Genomic DNA, 26,848 nt, shown 5'->3' on the forward strand with positions numbered 1-26,848 from the left:
TCAAACCAAAGAGGAACAGACAAATGACCAAAATGTCAAATTACCAAAGGAAGTCCACAAGAGCAAACAAGCTTTTCATGTGTGATGAATCTTGGATATCCTATAGCACTTCCATATACATTCAGAGTTGAAATTTAGATGGGGAACTTTGTTTCTTGTTCCTTTATTTTGATGTACTGAAACTATTTGCAATATTTAGATACCTTAGATCTAAAGCAGTGATGTCTTTAACTGAAAAGGCACATGAAGAACTTAAAGCTTGGCTGAAATTTGACTCCCTGATTTAAGTGTCCCTAATTGGCCTGTTGTCTTTTAGGCTTTAAAGTCAAGCCAAGTAATTTAATACACTAATTTACAAATCACAATACCTGAAATTCTTCTTCCAAAAACATCCCAATTTAAAGTGCACCAAAATTGCAGGCATACAGTATCTAGCACAATTAAAGCATAACTGCATTCATATGTATTACTCAATCAGTGAATATTCATCACGGCATACAATTATCGATACAGGTACTCTGGTTACGCCTGCAAAGGAATACAGTTTGATGAATCTGGAACATATTGACCCACGTGCAACATGTGTATGCAACTCACAGTTTCTGAACACAAGCGTTTTCGTTATCACCTTATTGTGCACAAACACACACGTCTTGTGTCAAATGGTGACGTTATAGCTACACGGGCGTTTAAGTATAGATGTCAGCATTGCACCCTCTGTGCTTCTGTAAAATCTGCTGTATATACATGAACGGAAATCTTACACTCTCAGCATTGCACAACTAAAAGATGATACAAATAATGATACGTTTTGCTTTATCCAAATAATATGAACGGAGTGTCTACTGCTCAGCTAAATCCATCCAGGATATACCCATAGAGGAGTTGCTGCCAGAACAAGGCCAAGGAGCAGTTTCTAAGAACATTTGCTGTCGTTTAAATTATATGAATTATTGTCTGCTGGTGGTCATCAACCCAAGCGTATCTGGTGTGACTGTTTCTCCAAACATTACACATTGTTTATCTCATCAGTAACACAAAGGCACGTACCACTGTGCATGACTATAAGGCACTCCATGGGCCTTGGACTGCTCTGCTCTCGGCAAGCACTGAACCTTACCATCTGCATCAAAGCTCCGTAAGATATATTTGGGCATTATCACATAAACTTTTATTATTATTTATTTTCAGGCCAATCACATTAATGTAAACTATACGATGAACTCTTCCAACTGAAATGGACGGCCTGAATTTGTAATTGTATTGCAAGCTTGTGCGATTCAAGTCTTATCCTTCAGTTATTTTCTTCTAAGGTTTTGGATACCAAGATATATCTTGACAAACAAAAATCAATAAAATGATAATGAAGTTGTTTTCCAGTGTGCTGGTTGTTGTACGTACTGTATGTCTACTCACCTCTTTGGTTGCCGTGGTTTTTCATTAAATTCATTCCATTCACACAGTGTGGCCTTCTGCATTAGCCTTCGTTGCTATTAATCTTAAAAGACATTCGGCACAAACCTTGAGAAATGAACCAAAAGCATTTTATGGACACTCGCAAATGCAATTCGATTAATATTGCTTAAAATGGGACTTGTCTTCCAAGCCCTTGATGGTTTTGGTCATTAAGATAATCAGTGCAAAACAATCACATCAGAGTTTGTTCCTGCTGTTCAGGTCAGCTGAGAGTGGGACACTAGCAACCTCTCCAACATGGCTGGTTTTGGTGTCACTGGGAGCTGTCTGGCTCATTCTCAAAGAGTTCAAGCCCACTCTGGACAAGCTTCTGAGCTGACCTGATGGCATTGGAGACAAGAGACAGAGTCTGGTTTACAGGCCGATGCCTTTTCACTTCTTGGACATCCTTCAGTATGGAGAAACGGGAGGATTGCGTGCTCAGACCATACAGAATATTCCTAGGGGACAGGAGATAAAAGAGAGAAGTTGGGGTCATCAATATTGCAGAGGATTCAGGTGTCATGCACACAATCTAAGCATGGGCTCCTTGAACGGATTGAGGTTTGGAGCTGTCTCCACTTACACTAGTGCGGGTGAACGTGAAAGGCTTCTTGAGCTGTTATTCTTTACGCTCTAAGGTCATTCATTGATTGTTCTTGGTCTTAACTGGCTGCACAATCCTAAGTAGAACAAATGAGCCAATTCTTTATCTGTAAACAGGCTGACTTGGGTTTAGAGCATCACCTTGACCTTGAGTTTATGTTGAGTCCTTGGCTTACATTGGCCTACTTTTGTTTGAGTGAAAGAACTTCAAGCAGTACTTCCAGAGACCTCAATTGGTTAAATAAAAGCTGGAGAGTAAACTGCCACCTCAGTCACTGAGAGGGATATAAATGCGTGACACTTCCATTGTGGATTTCTTATATTGAATCAATAAGCTTTCAATTGTACAGGTTCAATATTTATTTCCTATATTACGATGCACTGGGACACTGTAGGAAAAGTGGCAATGACTGAGAATTCTGATGGAAAATCCACAGCTCCAACATGGTCCGGTACGAGCAATCTGAAGGCATCAAGCATCATAACACTGAATAAAGCACGCCATGGAGAAGAAGAGTAAGAAATATTGAGAATATTGTATAGGCAGTGAATTCTTTTGAATTTACAAAGTAATGTACAGGTTTAGGTTTGCAAATGCCATAACACATCATATTAAAAATAGGAAACATAACATTACTAAAAGTGTAGACATGTGACCTCTAAACCAACCGCTCTATGTTTACATAGTAATGGTAACAGAACATGCACATGATCATGTATTATGATCAAATGCTTTGGTTTTGTCATGGTCTATCACACAACTGTAAAGTCCCTAAATAATTAGCTTGAAAAATCTCAATAACATCCCATGGCCATCGATGAGAGCACAGTATCCTCACATGTTTAACAAACAGAGAGCTCTCCACTACACAACAAATTGGAGCCTTTAATAAAGCGCCATCCCCTGTGTCAGTCAGGCATCATCTGTCAGGTGCTGACAGCATAACGACGTTTGTTTTAGCTGCCACAGCGGACTTTACAGGCTGCGTTTGAGTGCTATCCATCTCCACGGGTCCTCGTCAGGTCAAATACCTCACAGCTGTTTCCACGACAACCTACATAGCCCTCCTGCACTCTCTCTGCCTACCTCCGCCTCCCTTTCACCTCCTTTCCTCCCTCATTCTCTCTCTTCTATCACTTCATCACTACCTACCTTCTTCCCCCATTTCCTCCAAGGGAAGATGACTCACAGACAACTGAATCAATCAATATGTTTTCTTATGTGTACTCATTACAGAAACATGATATGCACTGGAAGCGGCTATATATAGGCCAAAAGTTTCACGTTGTTGGTCTGGACAGGATAAAAACATGACATTGGTGACCTTCCACCTACAAAAGCTTTGTCTTAAGGTGATAAGTACAAATGACTCGGGGCGGGGTGAAAAGCTTACACAGACGACTGGAAGAATGCGGAGGTCAGTGCGATGAGACTAATTCCGCAGTTGCTCAAGAACTGAACACAGAGGGAGATAAATGAATATTGTGCTTTACAAGGCCCCGCCACTTAATCTTTTCCCATTCACCTTCTGTTAATTTAATCAAGCCACTCCAGAAAATGTTGATTACCATCTGATTACAATCATGTCACCTCTGCAATGCCAGCTCCTCTTTCTAATGAGCGAAGATTACTGAAGGCATCCGTGGAATGCAATGACAAAGTCCCAACTAAAATAAACTTGGAAATATCAATGTGTCAAGTCCCTTAGGCCCCGCAGGCCAGAATAGTTGAGGTCAAGTAATCAAGCACGTAATCTGACTCTGTGTTCAACACGTGCAGACTGGATAGGACATGGCCAAATCAAAACATCTGGCTCTCGAATCACATGTAATACCTAATGGACAACCCAAACTATTTAAGCTATTCATCAAGACAGTCAGGGCAGAATCTAATCTAGACATGGTAGTGTCTAATAGCCTGAAGCATAGACATAGCTGGACAAACATGACAGAATAAGTGAAATTCTTCATTTTCAATTCATGGGAATATTTATTTGACCAAAACCCCTTTAGCACAAAGGTATCTGCATCAAGGTCAGTTGATAAAACAAAACTAAGGGTAGAAACTGATTAGCAAAATTACAGTTTTATGTAATGTATGCTTTTGGGTGAGTATTTGCCCCCTGTATTTGTGAGGTCATTAAGCTGGAATGTTAGTTGCAGATGACTGAACAGCTTAATTCTGATTTTGATGATAACTGCTGTCTTGCTCAGTTAGACGTGCATTCACATTATACCAATCAACACTGGGCTATGTCTCCCGAGTGTCTCAGAGAGGGAATTTATTCATAAGGAAAGTGTTTAGATACAGATAATTGCGGAAAGGATCACAATGCTGCTCAGTGGCACTTTTTCTACAATTTCACAAATGGTTAAACAATGAATGGCACCCCACTGGAACGTATAGGATGTGTTCAGATAGATTGTTATTGGATAGGTACTTTGAGCAGAATGGATTATTTGAAGATAGTCATATGATCTGTGATGATCCTTATCATTAGTATGTCATGTGCTGACATGAGTCTGAGAGGTATATTGTCCTTTAATGAAACTTGTGTTGAAATTCCCTTTTAGTGCCATTTTCTAAGTTCAACTTCTCTTGAGTACAATATTGCATCTGCTTATCGCTGTTATCCTCTTTGCTACAGTCAGTTTAAATGAGCTCTCCTTGTAACACTGACAAAATGATTAAATATGGGGCTTAACTCATCGGAAATACTTAACATGCTGTGGATCAGACAAGCAGGTAAGACATAAGTTTGCAACATTACAGCAGAAGACAGCAGATGATGGCAACCGAATATTAAAAACCTAGTCTACTTTGAACTTTCCAGACAGAAAGGAAACTGATATAAGAATCAGTATATACAGGTTCGCCTGCTCTTATTTATATAGAACTGCTGTTACTATGACACAGCAGTCAAATAGCAATAGAAAAGTCTGTTTTTCTAACCTGAATAGGTATAGCAGTTGATCTTCTATTTGGTATGGTGCAATAGCAACACAGCATAAACGTCTGCTAAAATATATGTTTTGTAGTTATGCTGCAATGTTCACAAACAACAATATAATACAATCTCCAGAGATATAGTCAGCATCTATGGCTGAAGACTGAGAAGTACAACACAAAATAAAACCCAAAAGTTCCACAAAATGAAATATTCAAAACCAGGCTTTCCCTCCTTCAGCCCCTTGTCAGCCTGCTTGTCTGAAGTGAGTGCATTTGACAGAAATGCAAATTGGCATGTCTATCTCGGCTGCCTGGAATAGTCACCCACAATAGACTACGGGGAAGTAATGTCATCATTCATTTCCTTACAAGAACTTGAAAATTTCCGTCTCTGCTGCAGAATTTGCTGTAGCCTTTTAGCAGCAGAAAAAAAATGGGGTAAATTGATCTCAAAAGACACATTATGTTTCGTGGTACAGACTGATACAAGCATGCATGGACAATTGAGAGTATGTCAGCAAGTGTAATGCAAGCAAACATCAATTTAGGCTGTCTGTCTGTCTCCAGGAAGGGACGGAATGGGATTAAAAGCTGATGAGGTAGTGGCACTCTGGTGTTTTGTGTTCTCCCTTAGCAATTCAGATTGTCTGACTGCAATGAGAATGGATAAAGCCACTAAATGCCACAAAAGGCAGATTCCGAACGCAGCCACTGTTCAATCACAGTTACACTCAACTCTATGGCGTGCCACAGTAGCAGATGTCGTTGTGACATTTGTGTAGTGCCTTGGCAGCATGTCAACTCATTTGTAAGACATATGTTTTACATAGTCGCCCCCATTCCACGGTGAAAGTTTTCAGTCTGTTTTACTCCGAGCCCGGCCGTCTCAATAATTGATTTATTTTTTCTCTGTCTAGGAACATCAAACACTGTCTACCCACTTGTCTCCATCACCTTCCCCATTCCCTTTGTTATCTGGTAGCTCTTTGCCTTAACATATAATACATAATGGATTGCGGGAGAACTGAAGCAGTCCTCCAATAAAGGTCTAAACCTATGAATAATTGAGGGTCAAATTTTGGCAGAGAGGGGCTCTGCTTGTATGGATGGATGCTCAACAGGGAGGCTCTCATCCACAATTTGAGTGATGGATGGGCATTGTTGTGGTGTGTGTGTGTGTGTATGTGTGTGTGTGGGGGGGGGGGGGTGGGTTGGGTTACCTGTACAATCCAGCTGGTGGGGCTGGGATGAGGAAGCTTCTCTCCAGGCCTCGCAGCACGTCGTTCAGCATGCGGACGTGGGAGGGGTCCCTCTCTTTGGGGTCGTTGGCCGGCCGCATGGTCTCGGACTGGAGGAAGGTGGAGTTGTCTCTCAAGATGGCGGCTGCTGCCAGCAGCTCTCCTGTCAGCAGAGGGTCATCTGAATGTGAAGTAAGGGGATGGTGCAAGCAGGAGTAAATACATACGGCTTGTAGATGACTTATGCTTTGCTCTTCAATCTGTTGCTGAAGAAGTCTATTATCTCCTTCAAGGAGAAAAAAAACCACTGAGACACTCTGAGCAAAAACAGAAGTCTAGATGGAGAGAAACCATATCAGTTTGTTCAAGAAATGACTGTCAACAGGAACAGAAATTACTGTATTGTTTTCCCCAACAAACAGAATGCAGTCACTCACTGTCAGTGGTCACAGCGGTACAGGTATTAACTTTTTATGCTCATACACACCACCGTTATACTATAAATACTACTTTTCCTATATCTCTAGAAAGTAAACTATTGTAAACTATTGTCTAATCTTTAAAGATTTACACTTGTAACTTGTGTCAGTGAACACACGGAGGCAGCTCTTCACAAAACACACACCAGCTTTAAATGCTTTCAAGCAGGGTGGTGATTTCCAGTGCCTCCCAGAATACATGTGAACAGCAGAATGGAACAAAAGAATAGCTTGAAACGTCTGCAATCTACTGCTGTATAAATACTATAAAAAAATGAATTGTATTACATAAGTTATGAAATGCACTACCTGAAAGCCCAGCAGTATTTGTAAGATTGGAATTTCGTTACATCATATCTACTTTGGTCACATTTTGGAATACAGACATATTCTCTAATCCAAAAACAACTGGAGGTACATTTCAATTATGAGGGCAAAATCTCATGCTTTCATATTTCACATTTCATGTAGAGACAGTATGATATCAGCTTGAAAGCAATCCATGAATGGCACAGGAATCAAAGACGTATCACTATGCAAAAAGCAAGAGCATGCGAGCCCAACGCAGCTGATGAATACTAATTCTCCTCCGTGCAGAAATGCCCATTCAACCCTGGCTTTCAATCAGATAATGAGATAAACATCTAGCACCATTACACATTTCCAAACACATGACTAAACATCAGCACATGGGAGGTGTGTTCCAAACGTATCGAGACTGATTGCATTTCTCTGATTCTAAGCGATGCTCAGTCACCCAGGTTTGCCTAAATATTCTCCGGTATGTCATCATTTGAAGGAGCTTCGGTGTGATTCCCTCAGAGGCACTTGTGCAGTCATGAACGACGGGAGTGCTAATGCACGCTGTGCTGAAAACAATGCTGAGGAGGGGAGCACAGCACCTGACACGTGTGGAATTTTAGGACAAGCCAGAGAACAGCCTTCTGATAAGATCAAAACAGCCAATGAAGAAGATGAATGATTAAATGCTCTTCACACCTCTCCACAGACCTCTTCTACAATCATATGCCTCTGAGCTCCTATGCTGACTAAAAACATTCTCATCACTTAACATTCTCAATATTTTGGACATGATGGGCATTACCAATGTCTATCACTAAAGTGCATCGAGGGAATCCAATGGAAGACAACAAGCTCATTCAGCTGGCGGCAAAGACAATTGGTGTTTAAGCACCACTTTGCTTTTTAGGTCTTGGTTTGCTATATTTCTGTATTTCAAATGTATGTTCCTGCATGCATAAATGTGCAATAGACAGTGGACAGAAGGAAATGAGTGTTGCTTAGGGTATATGAGAATCCCATTAATAGCCTCAGAGTACCCTTCAAGGATGTGCCACACTTACAACTCTCTGCTCTTTAATGTGTGTGGGTAATTAACCTTCACTACAGCTGTGCTCAGCACACTTATACATGCTTCATGCATTTTTCTTTGATCTATGTTCATGTACATCTTTGCATATAGTTTGTGTGTGTGTGTGTGTGTGTGTGTGTGTGTGTGTGTGTGTCTGTGTAAGTGAGAGAGAGAGAGAGAGAGATAAAGATAGAGAGAAAGAGAGAGAGTGAGTAACAGCAAGTAAAGAAAGAGTCAGAGGCCCAGCAAGGAACAGGACTAGTCACTGGAGAGTTTGCTCTCGCTGTGACAACTTACTTTGAGCAAGGAGAGAAAAAGACAGGATAAATATAGCAAAGAAACTGCAGCCCTACACAAACTTCCGTCTCTCTTCCTCCCTCCCTCCATCTCTCTCCCTCTCCCTCACTCTCCCCCAGTCTCCATGGGAGCAGTGCAGTTATGAAACATGTGGGAGGATAGCTGGAACCTATCAGAGATTCTGACGCAGATGTAGTTGTGTTGGCACAGACCCAGCTGAGACTTAGATTAAACAAATGAAGAGAGTCAGTGAGGATGTCACACAAGCCCCCACCATCTTCAGACAGGCACACGGGCCATGCAATGTTACACCTAGGACCTCAGTCGGGGAAGAGAGCCTGAATGGAAAATGAAACGAGCCCACAAACAGGTCAGACTCTCAGGGTTGGAGAGAGATGAGGCAACATACTCTACACACACCCACACCCACACACCAAAGCAGCGGCCTGTATTATCGTTTATTAGAAGGACATTCCTTGAACTTTCTTAAAATGGGCACAGTTCTGATGTTCTGAAAGACAGAGAACATCCAAAGGCGTTTTCTTTATACAGAGAAAAAAAAGAGAAGAAAGAGAGACCAAGGCGGACAAAGGATCTTGAAGGATTCAATTAGCCCTGCTTGTTTGATCTCAGACAATCCATTACATTTCTCATGAATAGTGTAACTGCACGTGGTGTCTGTGAAAATCCATTTACTCCTCTATGGGCCAAAAAAAAAAAGCAGTGGGTGACATCAAGAGATGCCAGATCAAGCCCTGGCTGCCCAGAATTATTTATTTACAAAGCTTCCCCCTTTCACTTTATTTCTAACCACAGAGATAAAAGCACGCTATATTTAATTCAACCTGTTTGTGGTCCTCCTGCCATCCCAGTGCATTAGTTCAGTATATCTCCAGTGAGGAACCCCAAGTCATTTCCCATTCTCAGTCATGGCACTCAGACCGTTGGTGGACATCAGGGTGGGCCAAATAACTCCACTGCAGATCCCACCACTACTCACTGCCATTACAAGGTGATCCATATCTGTTGTCAAGTGACCACAAACGGCTTTACACATCCTCGTTTCTAACTTTGGCTTTTCCTATCTGCAATTGTCATTAACCGCGCTTCAACAACTGTTCATTTTCAGAACCGCAATTCTGACATGGTGATCTGTAGTATACCAATTGAATTGCATTTTAAAATCCTGCCTCTAATCATATTAGGATAAAATTATGTTTGTTTGTTAAAGTGATATGGTGAAAATAACAGTAGCATATGTTGGATCTTTGACTTACAAACACAATATATATATGATGGGAAGTGTATGTGTGCACGTGTGCAATTGTCTTTAGAATGTTTGACTGCGTGCGTTAGTGTTGGACTGTTAGTTAAGCCACTATCTGTACTGAATGAAAATTGACAGTAAAGCTTACCTGAAGGCCTCCCCATAATAAATTCCTTGTTTCTCAAGCTCAAACCCAGTTCAAAGTCTCTAAAAAAATGAGCCGAGCATTTAGAAATAAAACTCAGGGAAAGCTATTTTATGGCCCTCAGGGATTTTTTCCCCAAGTGAAGTCACAGGACAAACGTGCTCTCTTCCTGGCTCTATCTTTTTTTCTCTTCTTTTCTCTTTTTTTGGTCCCCCTTTATCCGAGGTGCCCTTTTTGAAGGCGGCTGGGATTGAAAGGCAATCGAGACCAAAGCTGATAATCCCCCCTCGCTTTCAGTGGCGGCAAAGGGAGAAAATGCCAGTGCCACTGATTTGAATTTTACAAATGCAGAAATCAAGGTCGCGTTGCCAGGGGCAGGGAGTGCTGGAATGGGGGGCGGGGATGGGGTGGGGTGAAGAGCAGGGAGTGGAGAGTGGAGAGTGGAGCGGGATCGATACATCCACCTAAACAGATGATCTACCACTAAATCATTCTTATGGGGAGGAGGAGGGGCTGTCAGTCCCCTGGCTGGACTGCAGAAGTGAGTTATTTCACTGCATAGACCCACACGTACACACATACACACCCACGCACACACACACATACACACCCACACATACACACACACACATCCACACACACACCCACCCCCCCACCCCCCCCGCACACACTGGGATGTGCAGGGCATTCAGTCGACTTCTCTCTGCCTGGTCAGTGATGTATTAATGCCTAATTGTACAGTGTATTCAGTGCTCTAAACCTCCCCAATGACCACCTCATACTTTTCTAACCTGTACTGACTGCAGTTGTGGCCTTATGTATGTAACAGAGGCTAAAGCAATATTCCTACTACGTTATGCTGCCAGCTTATACACCGAGATAAATAATACACGCTGACAACACTCTACGATAAAACCTGAAATCAACTCTGAGGGTGTAGTGAAAACAAAAATGATGGAAAGAGAATAGTGTAGATACAAACTACCTGTACACTGTGTGTATCCCTTGTTATTGTGCTGCAAGTATCAAAGCATGACTACATCTTTTACAAGTTTTATGGTAATTAAGGAGATTTCAGTTCAGCCAAACACATTATAAGCTAAGCACAGCCAATCACAACTATGTCTAGTTCATGATGCTATTCTAGTCCTACTCCTATTCTAGGGCTCTATTCTTTCACCCCCCTACCTCAGCAACACCACATGCCTGATCGTTGATAACCTTGACACTTGTCCATGTTACCTACATCAATACCCACTGCCACTGGCTTTTGTAGACACAGTCACCTCTAAAGTGAAAGAGCATTTCACTTGTTTACAAGTAGAAAAACAATTTCTGAAATGGACAGTAGTCTTACCTTTGAGTTTGTTCTGCACATCTAGGGCGATGTCCAGAGGGTAGAAGGGGAGGACGGGCTCGGTGCTCAGACGTAGCACGGCCTCTGCTGTCATCTAAATCAATAAGAGAGAACAGCTGTGAATTACGCCTGCAATTTGTCCAGGCTATGTATTTACTGGAGAGGGATGAAAAATGCACTGTCAGATACATTCCAGATCGAAAAAGAAAAATTGTCAGACAGAAAGGTATGGTCACCTTGCCTGACCATAACTATTGGTTTAAGTGTTCACAGTGTCCAATTCAACAGACCTAAATGGTCCTTCATTCAAACATAACCCAGTTAGAGACTGATGGTCCACAGTTAGCTTGCCTCCCGAAAGGCAGGTCATGTTTCTGGCTGAAACCCCCTGGCTGTGGGGCAGCATGCTCCTTCTTGTTGTCCTTTGTATGTGTCCCCCTCATTGATTTCTCCCTATCTCAGGCGCTGATCAGGGTCTTGTAGTACCCAACAGCTCAATTTGGGCAACCAGCAAACACATCTTTATTTGTCCATCTACTGAAACATATTACAAGGCCCCCTCTATTGGCAGCCTCTGAGCCAGTCAGGCATCACAAATGGTACTCTGGTATCTCTCCCCGACGGAGCGGATTGAACACGTCTCGTCTCTTTCAGGTCATCATATCTGTCTGCCGTATGAGAGGCAGCTTATTGATTGCCTCCTCATACCCTGTTGTGCAATATTTGAGTCCAGGACCTTTAGTAGATACACAGAGATCAGATTAAGTTGTCATCAGCCAAACTGCACAGCCTTAAGGTTTTCAGAGTAAGAAATACACAAAAATAGATCTTCAGTGCGTGACCTAAAGGCTTACATTGAAACTATAAGTGGACTCAGAGAACGCAGACCTCCACCAAGGCCAATTGCTTACAATTGTTCTAACAATATTACAATGTTAACGAAAGTGAAACTAAATTTGTGGATCCACCACGTTATTTGGATTCCCTCCAAAATGTAACGGGTTCTTCCTTTTAAACCGGCCTTAGTTTACACCATTCCACCAAGTTTCATGACAAGCGGGCTGGTAGTTTTTCCGTAATCCTGGTTCCGGATAGACAGGCATACAGACAGACAGACAAACCGCACCGAAAACATAACCTCCTTGGCAGAGGTTATAACTGGAGCAATTCATTAATTTACCACTTCATAACTCCCATAAGAGATGATTTGATAGGCTAAACTACAGTAATCCCTTTCAGTATAGATTCTAAGGCTCATACAGATAGTCTGGACTGAAAGAGATAGACCAAGGAAACAAGAAAGGGGAATACAATGATCACACTGGCTTTAATTCCAAGAGGGACTCACCGGTTGACGACAGTTTTTTTTTTATTCTTATGGGTATTTGGAATTAGCTCTTGGTTAATTAAGTGTTCAGATGGCTCCAACTTAGAGTCATCTTCTACCTGACAGCTTCCAGCCTCTAAAGAGGAGGCTTTCTGGCCACCTGGCTGTGAGAAGCACTCTCGACGGAGCCAGTCAAGGATCACGCTGTGCTGACCCACGGGCGGTGATCCAAACACTCTCTCCTTAGTTTGGCCTCAGTGGAAACCCATCTGTCTCAACACAAAACCCAAATAGCAGGTCTGACACCCACAACCAGCTACTAATGTAACCCATAGGTGGAGGAGGGATGCAAGGTGAGAGGCAGTTGCCATGGTGAGGGAAGTGTATCTCTGTGTGGGTGTGCGGGGGTTAGCGAACTCTGCTCTGCTAAAAATCATTGGCCTTAGCATTTGTCAAATTATGACTTACAGTAGGGTAGACATTTTCAGGCTGAATTCATGCTGAAGCCATTTATTGAACTTTATTTTTCGGGTTTAAAGGATACATTGCCCCCGGGTGGTCCTTTCCAAATGACCCTTCAGCCACTGTGTCATCTGCAATGCCTTCGATGTTTTAACAGTCCGCTGGAGAATTTTTATGGAGCTTTTCTGCTATTTATTAAATCGCCTTACAGTGTACGCTGGGTCTGGTGGGCTATCAATCACAGAGGGGAAAGATTAGAGCATTGATTTGAGCAGAGTGAGTAATAATACTGCAGAAAGCATACATCACGTCCGAGTAATGCACCCGGACAGAGAAGGCCACTGATTTCTTATTTATGGTCTTATTTCTGGGGCAGCTCTGCAGAGTGGGGGTGCTGGAGAAAGCATCATGTGATGTGAGAGGGGAAAAGGGGAGAGCCACTGAAGGTGTGGAACATGGACAAAAGATGCCAGTGGATGAATAGTGGGTTCCCTTGGATAAAATTGACACAAACTCAAAAAGTCTCATTGCCATTCATTTGTTATATGATTAGAAAATATGACAGAATGTGAACAGAAAGTATTTGGAAAAAGGAAATATGCCAGTTTCCATGGAGATAATGTTGTCATTGACCAAAATAAATCATAGAGGTGTGTGTGTGTGTGTGTTTTGAACTAATAAGCAGCTAATTTCCATAATAAGTCAAGCCAATAACACATATTTGTTTTAGATATTGATATGGCCTGGTGAAATATTTGGTTGAAATATTTAGAGGCTTGCCTATCAACTGTCCTGATAGTATTTATATGATGAATAAAAAAAATGCCATTTGATAACTGGAAGCAGAGACTTACCAGAAAAATTGGGATGAGGGAAAATACTCTACATTGTTTATTCCCCCAACTTTTTTATAAGATATCAATGTCTCCTGTGGCTCAACATTAAGAACTCTAAAAAATGATCTTTCCTGAATCTTGCTTTTTTTTACATAGAAGAACATATGACAGTTCTGTTTCCATTATGCTTCACAATTAATTCACCCTGATCACATGTGATGCCTGGCCAATACATCCTTTTAAAATTGTGTTGGCTTGTACCAAGGATATCATTTCTCTCTGTCCTCTGCAATCCTGTGGTCTGAATGCTCTCCCCCGCAGTGCAGAGTGAGATTTCTTACCCGCCCCTGAGAAAGTGTCAGTCTGAGCACACAGGTTTTAAATCTTGCCTGCTTTCCTTTTCAGGACACAGAAAAGCACCTGGGGGGGGGGGGGGGGGGTTGTAGGAGAATATATTTGTGTACATTAGAGTACAGGGCCAAGAGGAGGAGATAGGAGAAAGAAGGCAAGGAGAGGCGGCATGAGGACCTGATTGCACGTCAACAGCAGAGGGCCCCCTTGGAAAAGCTTAGCCGACGTGATGGAGTGGTGGTGTGGCAAACACTAAATCTCCACAGAAAGAGAGAGAGAGTGAGAGAAGGGGGTGAGAGAGCGAGAGAGAGAAAGTGAGTGAGAGAGAGAGAGACAGAGAGAGAGAGAGAGAGAGAGAGAGAGAGAGAGAGAGAGAGAGAGAGAGAGAGAGAGAGAGAGAGAATCTGGCTGACTCTGAATCTTGCTAGGACATGCTGTGGCGATTTGCTTGTCGCATCATCCCATTTCAGAGGTCACCGCTAACAGCACCCCTGAGCTGGATCAAATCAAGTCAGCAATGATCATGACAATCTGTGCTGGGGTCAGGATTTGAAGATGAAATGATACAGAGAGTCAATGGGTTAAACTGCAGAACAGTTTATGCATATCCTGCATAAGATATGCTAAGACTGGATATCTTGAAAGTTAACACTAATTGCAAGGCGATTTAAGTGGACATTTTTAGGAGATTTAATTGACCATATAGGAGTTACAAGAATCTGACCTTCAGACGCTTACTGCAAGACAGTTTTTAACTTCTAAAATATTATATCTACAAGATCATTCATCTGCAAAAATGTGACTTATCTACCAAAACTTTTTAACCTCAAACTTCACCTCTCTTAGTATCAGTATGAATATTAGCAGATGAGACAACTCTGTTTAATCTTTGAAAATGTATTCATAGAAGTACAATGCTATGAACCACATCGTCACCGAAATCTCACAGAAGTTAAATCGAAAACGTCTTGTTTTCAAAATGGAATCTAGAGACTTCAATCTCTGTCTTCAGAGAAACAAGATCAAAACACAGAAAAGTGTTGTTACTCATTCAAATAAAAAAAATGACTTTTCAGAAGAAAATCTGGGAACATTTTAATTATAGGAAATTAAATGAAACAAGCGAGACACAAAAGTATGCATACGTGTCACTCAGATTTTTCCTTTTCCCTAACATCAACAAACATTGTCATCATAGCTGATGATGAAAACATAGACAGAAATAGATACTTTTATTCTTTCAAACTAACAAACAAACAAACAAGACTCCTTACAGACACCTTCCAGTTACTGCTTGTAGTTGAAATGCTCTGCAACCAGGACAACTTACCAAAAGGAGCAAGTGACTGCTGTCAACTTCAACTTATTTGTGAAAAACAAGTCTTGTTACATCTCCTGAGTGAGTAGACAGGATACAAGAGCTGATGCATGATGTTACATTGGAGTGTTTAATTAGTTATCACTTTGGTGACCATTGTCGCCTGTCTTTATGTGAGCAATATGTCTGGAAGATTGATACCACATCTCCCAGCCTTCTGCTTCCATTCATTATCAAGCCAGATGGCAACGAGAACACACACACATACACATACACGCAAACACATGCACGCACGCACACGCGCACACACACACACACACACACACGTCCACACACGCACGCGCACAGGCACAGGCACACGCACACGCACACAAAACAAGAGTGACTGACTGTCAATGTCATATAGATGCTTGAGAAAGGTACATTTTAAATTTGAAGTCATACAACAAAATTGCAGGGAAAAAATGTACATGTAGGAAAATGTTAGGGTAGTTGAATCCATCCAAGTGTTGAGTGGAAGTGACCTTCTCTAATGGAATGAAGGGAAATTAGCAGGGCTGCTGAAGTAGCATTTGTGTGACCTGTTCTGACTTTAAAGGGGAAATGTGTTTATATGATAAAAAGGTGCCTTTAATCTTTTTCCTTTTGAATACTCCATAAAAAGTCTCACACTCTAGGGCGAGGTTCTGCCGAGCGACACTATTGTTGCATTACTGCTGATGAAATCAAAAGTACTGTGTTCTGTGGATAGGGGCTGGTACAGCAGTCCCCTGGCAGGCTTGAGAAGTCTATTGTATATATTCTGCAAAACTGAACAGCTTACCACATGCAGAACACACGGGTAACTAAATGACAACATCCATTTTTTTTGACAAGATTTAGGCATTGTAAGCAAAAAAAAAAAAGAAACTCAGAGAATAACAGCACTGGTTTTAGTGGCGGAATGTGCAAAAGCAACATGATTAGATGACAAGCATCTGGTGACGGCAGGGACTAATTAAGATGTTTTCCCCCCACAAAGTTGAATTCAAAACTACAAGCTCACAGGACGTCTGATCACCAGACGCACATGTTTTGCCATCTTATTAATCTCCTGTTAACTGTGCATGTTTCCTGGCAGTGTAGGTGTTTGATCTGCATGCTCATCCAAGTGTTATGCTCCCAACTTCACGGATCAGATATATTAACACATACAAATGCACTAATTAGTTAATAGAAATCATTGAATAAAAGGAATCAAGAGTAAGACCGAGCAGAAAATGGAGGTGACATTGTTTGGACAAGTCCTCTGTGGTGCCTGCCATCAGACAGATGTCCTCTGTGGTCCCTGCCATCAGACTGTTCTCTCTTGGTGCTGAACTAAGAACAAACAACGCTGACCTGACCACGGGCTCAGCTTATGATTGCACATTCACCGAGGAGAGACTATATGTGAAGGATAACAATGTTACAGCTATTGAGGTTGCACCCTATAATGCAACTATTACAAATGTGAATGTAAACCAATTATATAACGGACTGATCCTAACAGAATGCCTTAGAGAAAGTAATGATTGATGTACAATCTCCTGCAGACATATGATGACTAATAACCGCTTTCACAGCATATCAGTCAGTGCCATTTATAATGTAACCACCACTTCACTATTTGCAAGAATTCAAATGTTCCAGCTAGTGTTGCATCCTGTAATGTCCTGTCCAAAGTGAAGTAGGTCAGGTATGTAAGAGAGGTAATAGCTATACACGTGGTGATTAAAGGGGACTTTGTATTTACAGTATGTACAGCTACAATTAATTCTACAGTATTTTTTTTTATTGTTCTTGTACTAGAAAGTCTATAAAACATGTTGTTGTTATTGTTGGTACAGCTGTTACAATAACTAAATTAGAGCTGTGACAAATACATATACAAGTGAGTCATCTTTAAAGTTGGGGTCCGTGATTGTAATCCAATACACTATTTATCAAATTAAGCAAATAGCAGTAAGTGTGCTAAAAAACGCTCTGGTGTTTGTACACAGTCCTGGCTCTGTTCATGAGAACAAACATGGTGGCTCGAACCAATTTCAGCCATTCTAACCCGTTTACTGTTTTGTGTATCTAATATGTTGTACAAACATGAAAGGGAAACATCTGCATCATAATTTAAATTAAGGCTGCATTGTACATCATTTTTGCAATGACAGCTAGAGATGATAAGAAAGCCTATGAATCCCATTAAATAAGTCACAACTCCTAGTGGCTGAGAACTTGTCATCAAAGTTAGTTTTATTTAATGACACCAACTATTATCAGTGTACAAACTGAAAGGTGCTTGATCACTGTATATTATTACACTGATGTGTTGTTGTCGACTTAGAAATTAAATGGCTGCCCTAATTAGTGTGGGGTGTCCTTTGTGTCTTAAAGTTAAAACATAAAAGGCTGGAGTTACATTAGGCAACATCAAATAAGGCAGAAAATAGGAGAGATCTTGAAGGCTGAAGAAAAATGCCAGCCTAGAGTGAAATGGAAAAAAAATTGAGAGAAAAAAATATATTTTGCGAGAATAGACAGAATCGAAGCATCTGCTAAAACCTGTGAAGGGCAGTCTTAAAAGAACGAGAACACAGAGGCTGGGGGAATGCCAGCACAGTAATCCAGCTCCTTTTCCCCTTCACTCACTCCAGAAAGAGGCCTGGTATTAAAAGGGATCAAATGCACTTTGTGGCTCCAAAAACCATATGGTCTAGCAGCAAACTCAAAGTGTATGGTTAGCAGATGAAGGGCATCATTCATGCCTGCAAGAGTCACTGTCAGTAAGTGCTGTGCCCAAAACACGTAGCATGGCTAATGCATATAAACCCAAAGGGAAATGTGTGAGGAACAGTGAAGAGGGGAAAAGGAGGAGAGAGACAAAGAGAAAGAGAGCGAGAGAGTGAGTGAGTGAGCGAGAGAGAGAGAGAGAGAGATACTAGAGAGTAATGCACTTGGGCATTTTGCGTGTTGAGAAGACAGACAGCAGTGCAGATATATAATTAGGTGGTTATAGTAAGAATGACATATTTAACAGCACCACAGAAAGGAACATTTGAGGAGCCTGGTGGTGTCTGAGATGTGCGTGAGCATGTTCCTGTTTGCCACCGAGAATGTCATTTGTGATGAGAGGTTATGAAAGTGCATAGACAGAGAGATAGAGAGAGAGAAAGAAAGAGAGAGAGAGAGAAAGAGAGAGAGATGACAGAGCTGTTTAATAAACATTGTTGACAGGTCCCTGGGGAACAACGGCCCCAACCCCATATGTAATTTCCTAAAAACACAATAAAATGGCCCCCTTGCTGACTGCTGCCAATCATGCCAGCCTGATTGCCTCTCCTTCCTGTTTTTCATCTCCCCCCCCCCGGTTAAAGGTTAGTACAATGGGCTAGAGTCCCCCTAGAGAAGCCTATGGTCCACAACTGTGATGGATGAAGCAATCCACTCCTCACCTCCTGACTTAACACCCAGCCAAGTGTGGAGGTGGCGTTCTCACTCACCTACTTTCCCTATTACCTGCCCTGGTAAGTACAGAGCACAGGAGGAGGAAAGGGTGGTTTGAAGGGTGGGCATAATTACCCACTTGAGAATAGTTAAGCACAAGTGTAAGTAAGGGCGTTAGCGCATCAGCGACACTTAAATGTTAGCATGCAGAAGTGGCAGCAGGCCCTGTTGGCAAAGCATGAGCAGTTACTTCAATGCCTAAATGTTTTTAGCAGTATATGTGTATATATTGTATTACTATCTTTAAAAAAGCCTCACAACCTATAGACATTCCCGTTGTTAAACTTTCCATTTATGTCCATAATGCCTGGTCATTAAACTGACACTATATTATATACACACACACACACACACACACACACACAAAACAATTGTACCATGGCTTTGTTAAATTACTGATTGTTGCAAGTTAATGCCAATGTTGAATTCTTATCTACCCATGACGTAGTGCAGTAGTGAAGTAGTGAAGTGGTTCTGTATTTTTTATGTCTGTATTGCACTTGTACATCAATTCACCATGTTACAAGGTTACGAATTAATGGAACCATGGAGCTACAGACACACAAAATGCTTGATATTACTAAGTACAGTAAAGAGGTGGTGTGAGGCAGAATGAAGCACTGCAAACAAGTCTGGTTCCTGTCTGCAAGTGAACGTATGAGGATGTTGTTACTGTAGTGTAAGTGGGATAATGGTGTCAATGTCATTCCAACAGTAGAAAAAAAAAACTTCTGCTTCATGTCATGTACTGTATATATAGAAATACCAACATGTGTATTATTCTTTACTACCTGAAAGCCATGGCACCCATCAGTCCTTGCATATTTAACATAATGAGAGTTCAATAGGTTTCAGGTATGTTGCTGCATAATGGTATAAAGATCTACGCTTTCAGCTAAAACGTTACAAGTTATGACTTGTTTTCACAGACATTGCATCCTTTTCTGCACTACAACTGGATATTATTTCAGGCATTTTCTGTGCTGGGTTATATTCATTATTAATCAGTGATGGGTTTCTGGAGACCCAAGCTGCCCTGCAGCTGGAAAACATTACAGAATTCCGGTCTGGAGGAATGCTTTCCCCCATGGAACACTGCTTGAGACAGAACCCACGACTACAATTTAGGTCCCAAGAATCCCTTAATAATTTCAATTTAAGTGCTATTTGCCTAATTATAGATGTAAATCAGACCTTCTTAATTGGCTTAAGTGGGACTTCTGGAGAAAACAGCCTGAACACATGACTGAATTGACTAATAGAACCCTTTGGAAGTGGAAAAAAGTTAAAAAGGAGAACAAGGCATCATGCAGGAGGAAATGGAGAAGACATGTTATTCCATGAAAGACCTTGATTTTCCACACATACATATTATTCATCTGTTAAAAAACCTTCAAGCCTTTAATTAATAAATAAAGAAAACACAGCTTATGTATTTAAGACATTGGCTCTTCATGCAAATAAAACCTGAGTTGTCCAGGAATTGCCTGTCTTTGAAAATGTAGAAAATCAGGGTCAGCCAAGGTGTTCTTAATATAGCATATTGTGGTAAACAGCTATGAGCTGGGGAGCTGGGCTTGCCTGTCATAGGTAATATGCTCAATATTCTGACAATTGCAGAAGCCCTCAAGCCGTATCAGGGTGACCTGTTTTATAGCTCTGGATCCTGCTAATGGTAGTATTTCATACAACACCATTATAGTTTGTAGACTATTGATGGATTGATGGATTGATGGATTGATGGATTGATGGATGGATGGATAGCAAAATAGACTGAATAGATTGATTGATCAATAGATAGATCTTCTCCATTTAAATAGATAGAACAACATTTATATCTTTAAAAGACTGTCGATTTGCATTGTGGTCAAAGAAACAAGGATCATTTAAAGATTCACTGTCAAATATTATTGCATTAAATATATAGGTACTCAGGCGTTTAGATGTAAAACAAATGCACAGCTGTACTGAGGACAGGGTCTTTCAAATGAACCTGTGCTTCTGAGGCTCTAAGCATGTTTCAGATATTTGTGTTATTCTAAATGACGCATATATTGATAAAATGTATGATCTACTTTTATGGAGAGTGGATGGAAGCAATACGTATATGCAGTAAGCCCTTTCCATGTGTTGGTGCAATATACAGGGCCAACTAAGAACAAATCCATTAATTTAACATCAGAAGTACCTGAAGTAATTTGTGGAATGGTGTCCCCACCATTTGGGGGACCTCTGGACCTATGAGAAGTCAGTCTGCTCAACCAGTACATGCCACTGCTTTGGTAGAAGTGAGCAGCTGTATAAGTGTCCTCAATGAAGTGAAACATTATCTTGAATCTGAAATGTGACGCCTCCATTTAGCAGTATGTAAAATCATCAAATTCCCCCATTATTCTTTAAAGATGACAGAGGATAGTGAAATACAATATGAGCAGTCAAAAGACAAAAGACTGCTCCAAAAAAAAGTGATGGTGAGTGGGGAGGGGGGGGGGGGGGGGGGGGGGGGTTGTTCTCAAAAGTGCTTGGGTGAGTTCCCACATGTCATCCTGTCTCAATTTCTAAGTTTTCAATTTTTCAGCCCGCCAAGGAGACAAGTCTCAAAAGTGCAGCAAGGATTTTTAATCATGGGCGAGTGATGGATGTGCTCTGCATCCTCGTTGCGCTAGGGATGGCGTGGGGAGAAGGCTGGACAGGCGTGGATCTCCGGACAAATTATACTTCCCCCCATTACAATGCACGTCAACTGGAGCCCCGTGTCAACTCTCATACACCCAGACGCCAGTTGTGTTACCCAGGTGATAAAGGAACCCGTCTTGGAGATGCATTGTCGAAACAGAGAGTTAAATCCCGGTGTGTCTGGGAGAATTACTTCCTGACATCTCGTCTTATTGTATATTAAGGCACAATAAACTTCTATGGCACTATTCGGATGAAAAGGCGTCTGGAATAGCGGGAGAGGTGAGTGGGTGACTGCTCGCGAGGGGAGAGATCAGCAGTCAGGAGTCGTGCTGGTTTAAAGAGATAATGAGGCGGGTGGAAATCTGACAGTTTGTGCCTCATGAAAGGGACAAACGAGCGGACAGGAGAGAGTCGGGAGAATACACTGTGTTTTATCTGGGTCTGCTGTTCGGCTAGTCTCAGCCACGGCACTCCGGACACTTTTTCAAGCAAGGGAGTAAGCAGATGCAAGCCTCTTAAAGTTGCTTTAAACAGCACATTTAAAGACTCAGGGGAAAACAGCTCATTTAAATTAATGAGATGTCATGAAATATATCTGCATTTTTCGGGGCGAAGTGCGTTTTCCTCGCACAACAAACATTTGAGACAAACTTGTTAAAATTATCTGTAAACCTTTCAAACATCAAGTTCATAAGGCCACATAAGAAGTTGAGTAAAAATGGAAATAGCTTCTACCAACGGCCACAATTGATTGTCGGCAAAAAGCTATGTATTAACATAGAAGCAATCTGGGCACATAGTTAAGCAGTTTCGCAGATTCATTCCAGGTCACCAGTTTTTATTTTTTAAGTTCTTGTTATGAAGAAAAGCTGAACACAGTCAAGTGTGAAATTCACAAGTGAAGCTTTTGTGATTCTCTTTGCAGTCTAATGAACATCTCGAAGCGTTCCACTTCCGCAGACCCAACAAAGAAACCAATAAATGACAATTAGCAAAGGAAGTCTGACAGAGCAACGAGACACATATTAATCCTCAGATGGAGAATGGTGTGAAGAAGTTCATCCTTCACTGAACATGTGTGGCGATTGAGTACCAACTGAACTAGGCATGTGTGGGTGATAGGTGAAGGTTAAAGAGGCAGACAGAGCATGAATGAGGTGAGGTGACATGTGTGACTGTAAAGAAAAGGCTCATATCTCCTTGGCCCTGAAAATCTGACTGGATATTTTATTTTCTGTTATGGATATAACAGAAAGACACGAGAATAACCGGCTGTCTGCAACCACAGCCACACCTCAATTGTATGCCTATGCCTTTTCTTCTATGCTTCATTTCAAAATAACAACATAACACATGAGCAGCTTTTGCACAGTCTATCAACTATATCTGGACACTATGTTTAGCCTTTACCATGACAGCTTCCTAAACACATGTATTGTACAGCATTGAGAGTTGGAACATGTCAAGCTTCTATGATTGGACAAGCTTGGTGTAAGGCTCACTTCGATTGCTCACTGTCACATTCACACACACACCTCTCCCAGAGGAGAAAGAACACACCTGTGTGGCCAAGCTATGGTGTGATGGGCCACCATCACAGACACACCATCCCCACCATACCCCTTACCCCCTAAAGGTGGGAACTCAAGATGCCACTGTGTCCTCTCTTATTGTATCACCCCTACCCCGGTAGGACATGAGATCCACCAAAGTGGGTCTTCTGGGTTTTGGCTCAGTAGAGCTCACCCAGTGCCCCAGCCTCACTTGGTTTCCTTTGGGGAATACCAGCAGGTGTAGCAGGAGAGGAGAGAGCGGTGACACATCACCCATACCCAGAGCTCGGAGGAAGCTTCCTGTAGGTGTGCGCCTGAACAATGTGGTGCGGCTCGGAGCATTTACATGAACTGCTAATTCCAATTTTCATGTAATTATTCCATCCTTCTGTTTCAAACACAGATGGACCTTAAGTGAGCCTGTTCAATTAACTTGATTTCAAAAGCTTCCACTTGCCATGTCCCTCCATCCCAGCCACAATGGCATGTTATCTGCTTCAACAGTATATTGAGAAATTAAAGCACTTTCTCAGTTAATGAAAGTTAACCAAATGGCCGCATTGCAGCACATTGAGTTTCAGCGCACGAGGCACTCATGTGAATCCTATTCATTGCGCAAAAGAAGCACTTATTTTCAACTGTTCTACAGTTTTTCTATGATTAACTTTAGAACGAACAATGGAATTGCCAGAGAAGCACACGATGAGGGCCTCTGGATGGCTCAAGGAATGCAGACAGCCTTCAGGTTCTGTTATATACACTCAATACATCTGGAGTGTGATTGAGGTTGGTAAAGCAGTCAGTACTTCAGTCGAGTTTCCCTGCTCATATTCATATTCATAAGTGCCACCTGCAGACTGGAACTCGTAGTCTTTCAGAGTCCTTACTCACATTCGTCAAATGGCAATATCACACAGGCCAAACTACAAGGGACAACGACAAACAGATAAATGCATTCACTGTATTCTAAGATTATATTGTCTACCACCAACAAAATGTATTGTGCACTATGGGACTCTAAAGCTTGCCAACTGCTACCCAGCACAGCACAGGTCTCAGTCAGCCGCAGATGTTCTGTCAGTCTGGGCTGCACTAGACTTGTTCATCAGATTCTGCTGAGGTACACACAGACACTGACCTGTCAGCCTGTATGCACAGGCCTACTCTGGGACCTTCAACACCCCCTACCTATCAGTCCTGCGCCCCTACAACCGCCCTTCCCCTCAGCAAAAAGTTTCCTGTTCCCTTCCCACATAATGATGGCTTCTCTTGCCTGTGGTGTGCATTCAGTTCTCCCCACCAGGTGGGCAGACAGAGTGTGGGATCAAGCATGAGGTTCATGGCAGGTTCATTTTAAAGCTTCTTCCTCTGAGGCAACTCCATCTTTCTCTCGGTGATCTTTCCAACCCTCCCTGAATACTCCTCCTCCTCCTTCTGCTTTTCATTCTTTACTCCTCTACTTCACACATCACACTCTTTTACTCCCTCTCTCCTTCCCTCATCTTGTTTGTTCCTCCCCTCCCCCTCTCAACCACCCACCCCCCCCATCCCTCTCCCGCCCAAATCCATCTCTCTCGTTTTGCTTCCTCTCTCCCTGCATCCTGAGCAGGTTAATGGGTTCTTAACACATGGCCACTCGGTCCATCATCGTATCGGTGCTGTTCCATCTCGGCTGCTCCCCCATTATTTGGCACTCCCTCACAGGATGTACAACAGGGGGGGCTGATTAATCTGTTTCGCCTCCTTTGTTCCTGTTATCAGTGGCGCCGCACATAATGCACTCTGGGTTAACTTCACCTTCTCCCAGGTACATATGCAGCCTCTTTCACATACCAAACCCATTCATGTATCAAGTCAAAACAGCACAGGATAGATAACACATTTTCATTCCCACTCAGTCTTCCATATCGGTAAAGTCACGAGTGTTGTGTATTTCCACCTGACTGCATTTAACGAGGCTACGAAGTGTAAGGAAAATGCAAGGTGTCATGCCAGAACTATCCTAGCGCTCTCTAGTTTAGGAAGCCATCTTAACAGTTGGCTGTTGCTGGGGTGTGTTAATATGAACTAATTAGCTGCTAAGTTAAACCTTGTATTTTGGGGCCAAGCAGCGAAGCTGCACAGGCACCCCAAAGGTTTCTACCTCTTCCTGTTACAAGATAAATTGAGGAGACTGACGGTTGAACTTAACTGTTTGGCTCTCATTTCCACATGACAACTTAACAGTCAAATAGTGATAAATAAATGGCTTTCAGTGCGAGTGGGAATGCGGTTTGTGTTAAACACAGGCAAACACATGAGAGGCAGTTGGATACAAAATGCAAGATAATGTAAGAATCTGTCCTCATGGGACATTTGGATGGCAGTGATGGTCCTCTGGGATGTTGCATGGTCCAGTACTCTTCCCTGCCTCACAGTCACCCTCTATCATCATCAATCTAATCCCATTTGATAGTAAGGATTCATGGCATCTAGTCTCTTTCACTCTGCGTTCACATCCAGTGATCTATTTTCTGATAGTCTCAACTGTCACTAAGGCTTTCATTTGAGAAATAAGCGAGCAGTGATATATTTCTACAGAACTCATCAATATCTTTGGCATACTGGGATGTTGAAAGAGCAGATTAAAACAATAAGGGCCTGATTTACTAATATGCGAGCGCTTCTTAATCTGCGTTCGCAAATTAACGCACGGTGTTTTTGCGCATTTTACTTGGTATTTATCAAGCCAGATCTGCGCTGGGCAAACTGTGCTTACTCCGCCCTTTAAAGAGCCTGATTTACTAAGATTGATTTGCGAACGCATCTTTGCCAGGCGCACATTAACGCACGGTGATTCCCCGCATTTTCCGTGATATTTATCAAGCCAGATACGCGCTGGGCAATCATTATTTAGCGCACCGTTAAAAGACTGGAGAACTTGCCAGCAAGTTACTGCCACCATGGAGATTAGAGGAAGAAAAAACTAAGGTTCAGCGAATAGATAGCGAATAGATAGCGAGATAGATTTATTGGTTCACGTTCGCTCAATCACTGAACCTGATTCAATGGGTTATATTGTTGTTTTGCCCGCCATCATCTACAGCGAGATGTTTAAAAGAACACGATTATAAATAATATGCTATTGGTGGCATTAATGCATAAACTGTCTATTATAACAATATATATGTGTACATGGCGAGATTAATACGTTCTACAAGGGACATGGGTTCACTACAATATATCCCCACTGAAACAAATACATTTACCAAGTAGACAGGCCTCTCCAAAATCACCGTTGCTCAATCATGGATAAATGGCACTATTCCGAAAGATAAAACTGTCATGGACAGACCACTTCCACGTAAGTAATGGTCATGTTGGCATCACATATGACCTGGACATTCATTGAATATGTGTGCTTTCTGTTTCGGTAAACGTGTTCGCGGATTGAAGGTGGGACTGTTTGCATGTGGGTGCGATCAATTTCTCCAATTACGTTCGGAAAGTTTAATTTCATATATATGAATATATGAATTATACGAGTTGAAACAAATATTTCTGTTCGCTGTCTCTGTCTATGTCTTTGCCTTGCTGCTGCCATATCAACGTTTTCAGACTCAGTGGAAATGCGCTTGGTTAAGACGTGCTTTTATGA

At 41.9% G+C, this 26,848-nt stretch overlaps 1 protein-coding gene across 1 annotated transcript in view; it reads right to left on the reverse strand.

Annotated features, from left to right (window-relative positions):
* Nucleotides 1–1,729: 1,729 nt before the first annotated feature.
* The window catches only part of naaladl2 (N-acetylated alpha-linked acidic dipeptidase like 2), a gene marked incomplete at both ends in the record, with an annotated part of 178,577 nt that continues 153,458 nt past the window's right edge, over nucleotides 1,730–26,848 (reverse strand). Inside the window, 3 exons of the mRNA XM_080832749.1 lie at nucleotides 1,730–1,916; nucleotides 6,232–6,430; nucleotides 11,167–11,260. Of these exons, the coding sequence (XP_080688875.1) occupies nucleotides 1,730–1,916; nucleotides 6,232–6,430; nucleotides 11,167–11,260 (480 nt within the window). The remainder of the gene's footprint in view (nucleotides 1,917–6,231; nucleotides 6,431–11,166; nucleotides 11,261–26,848) is intronic.

The sequence above is a fragment of the Sprattus sprattus genome, assembly GCF_963457725.1.
Source record: "Sprattus sprattus genome assembly, chromosome: 2".
Classification (NCBI taxonomy): Eukaryota; Metazoa; Chordata; class Actinopteri; order Clupeiformes; family Clupeidae; genus Sprattus; species Sprattus sprattus.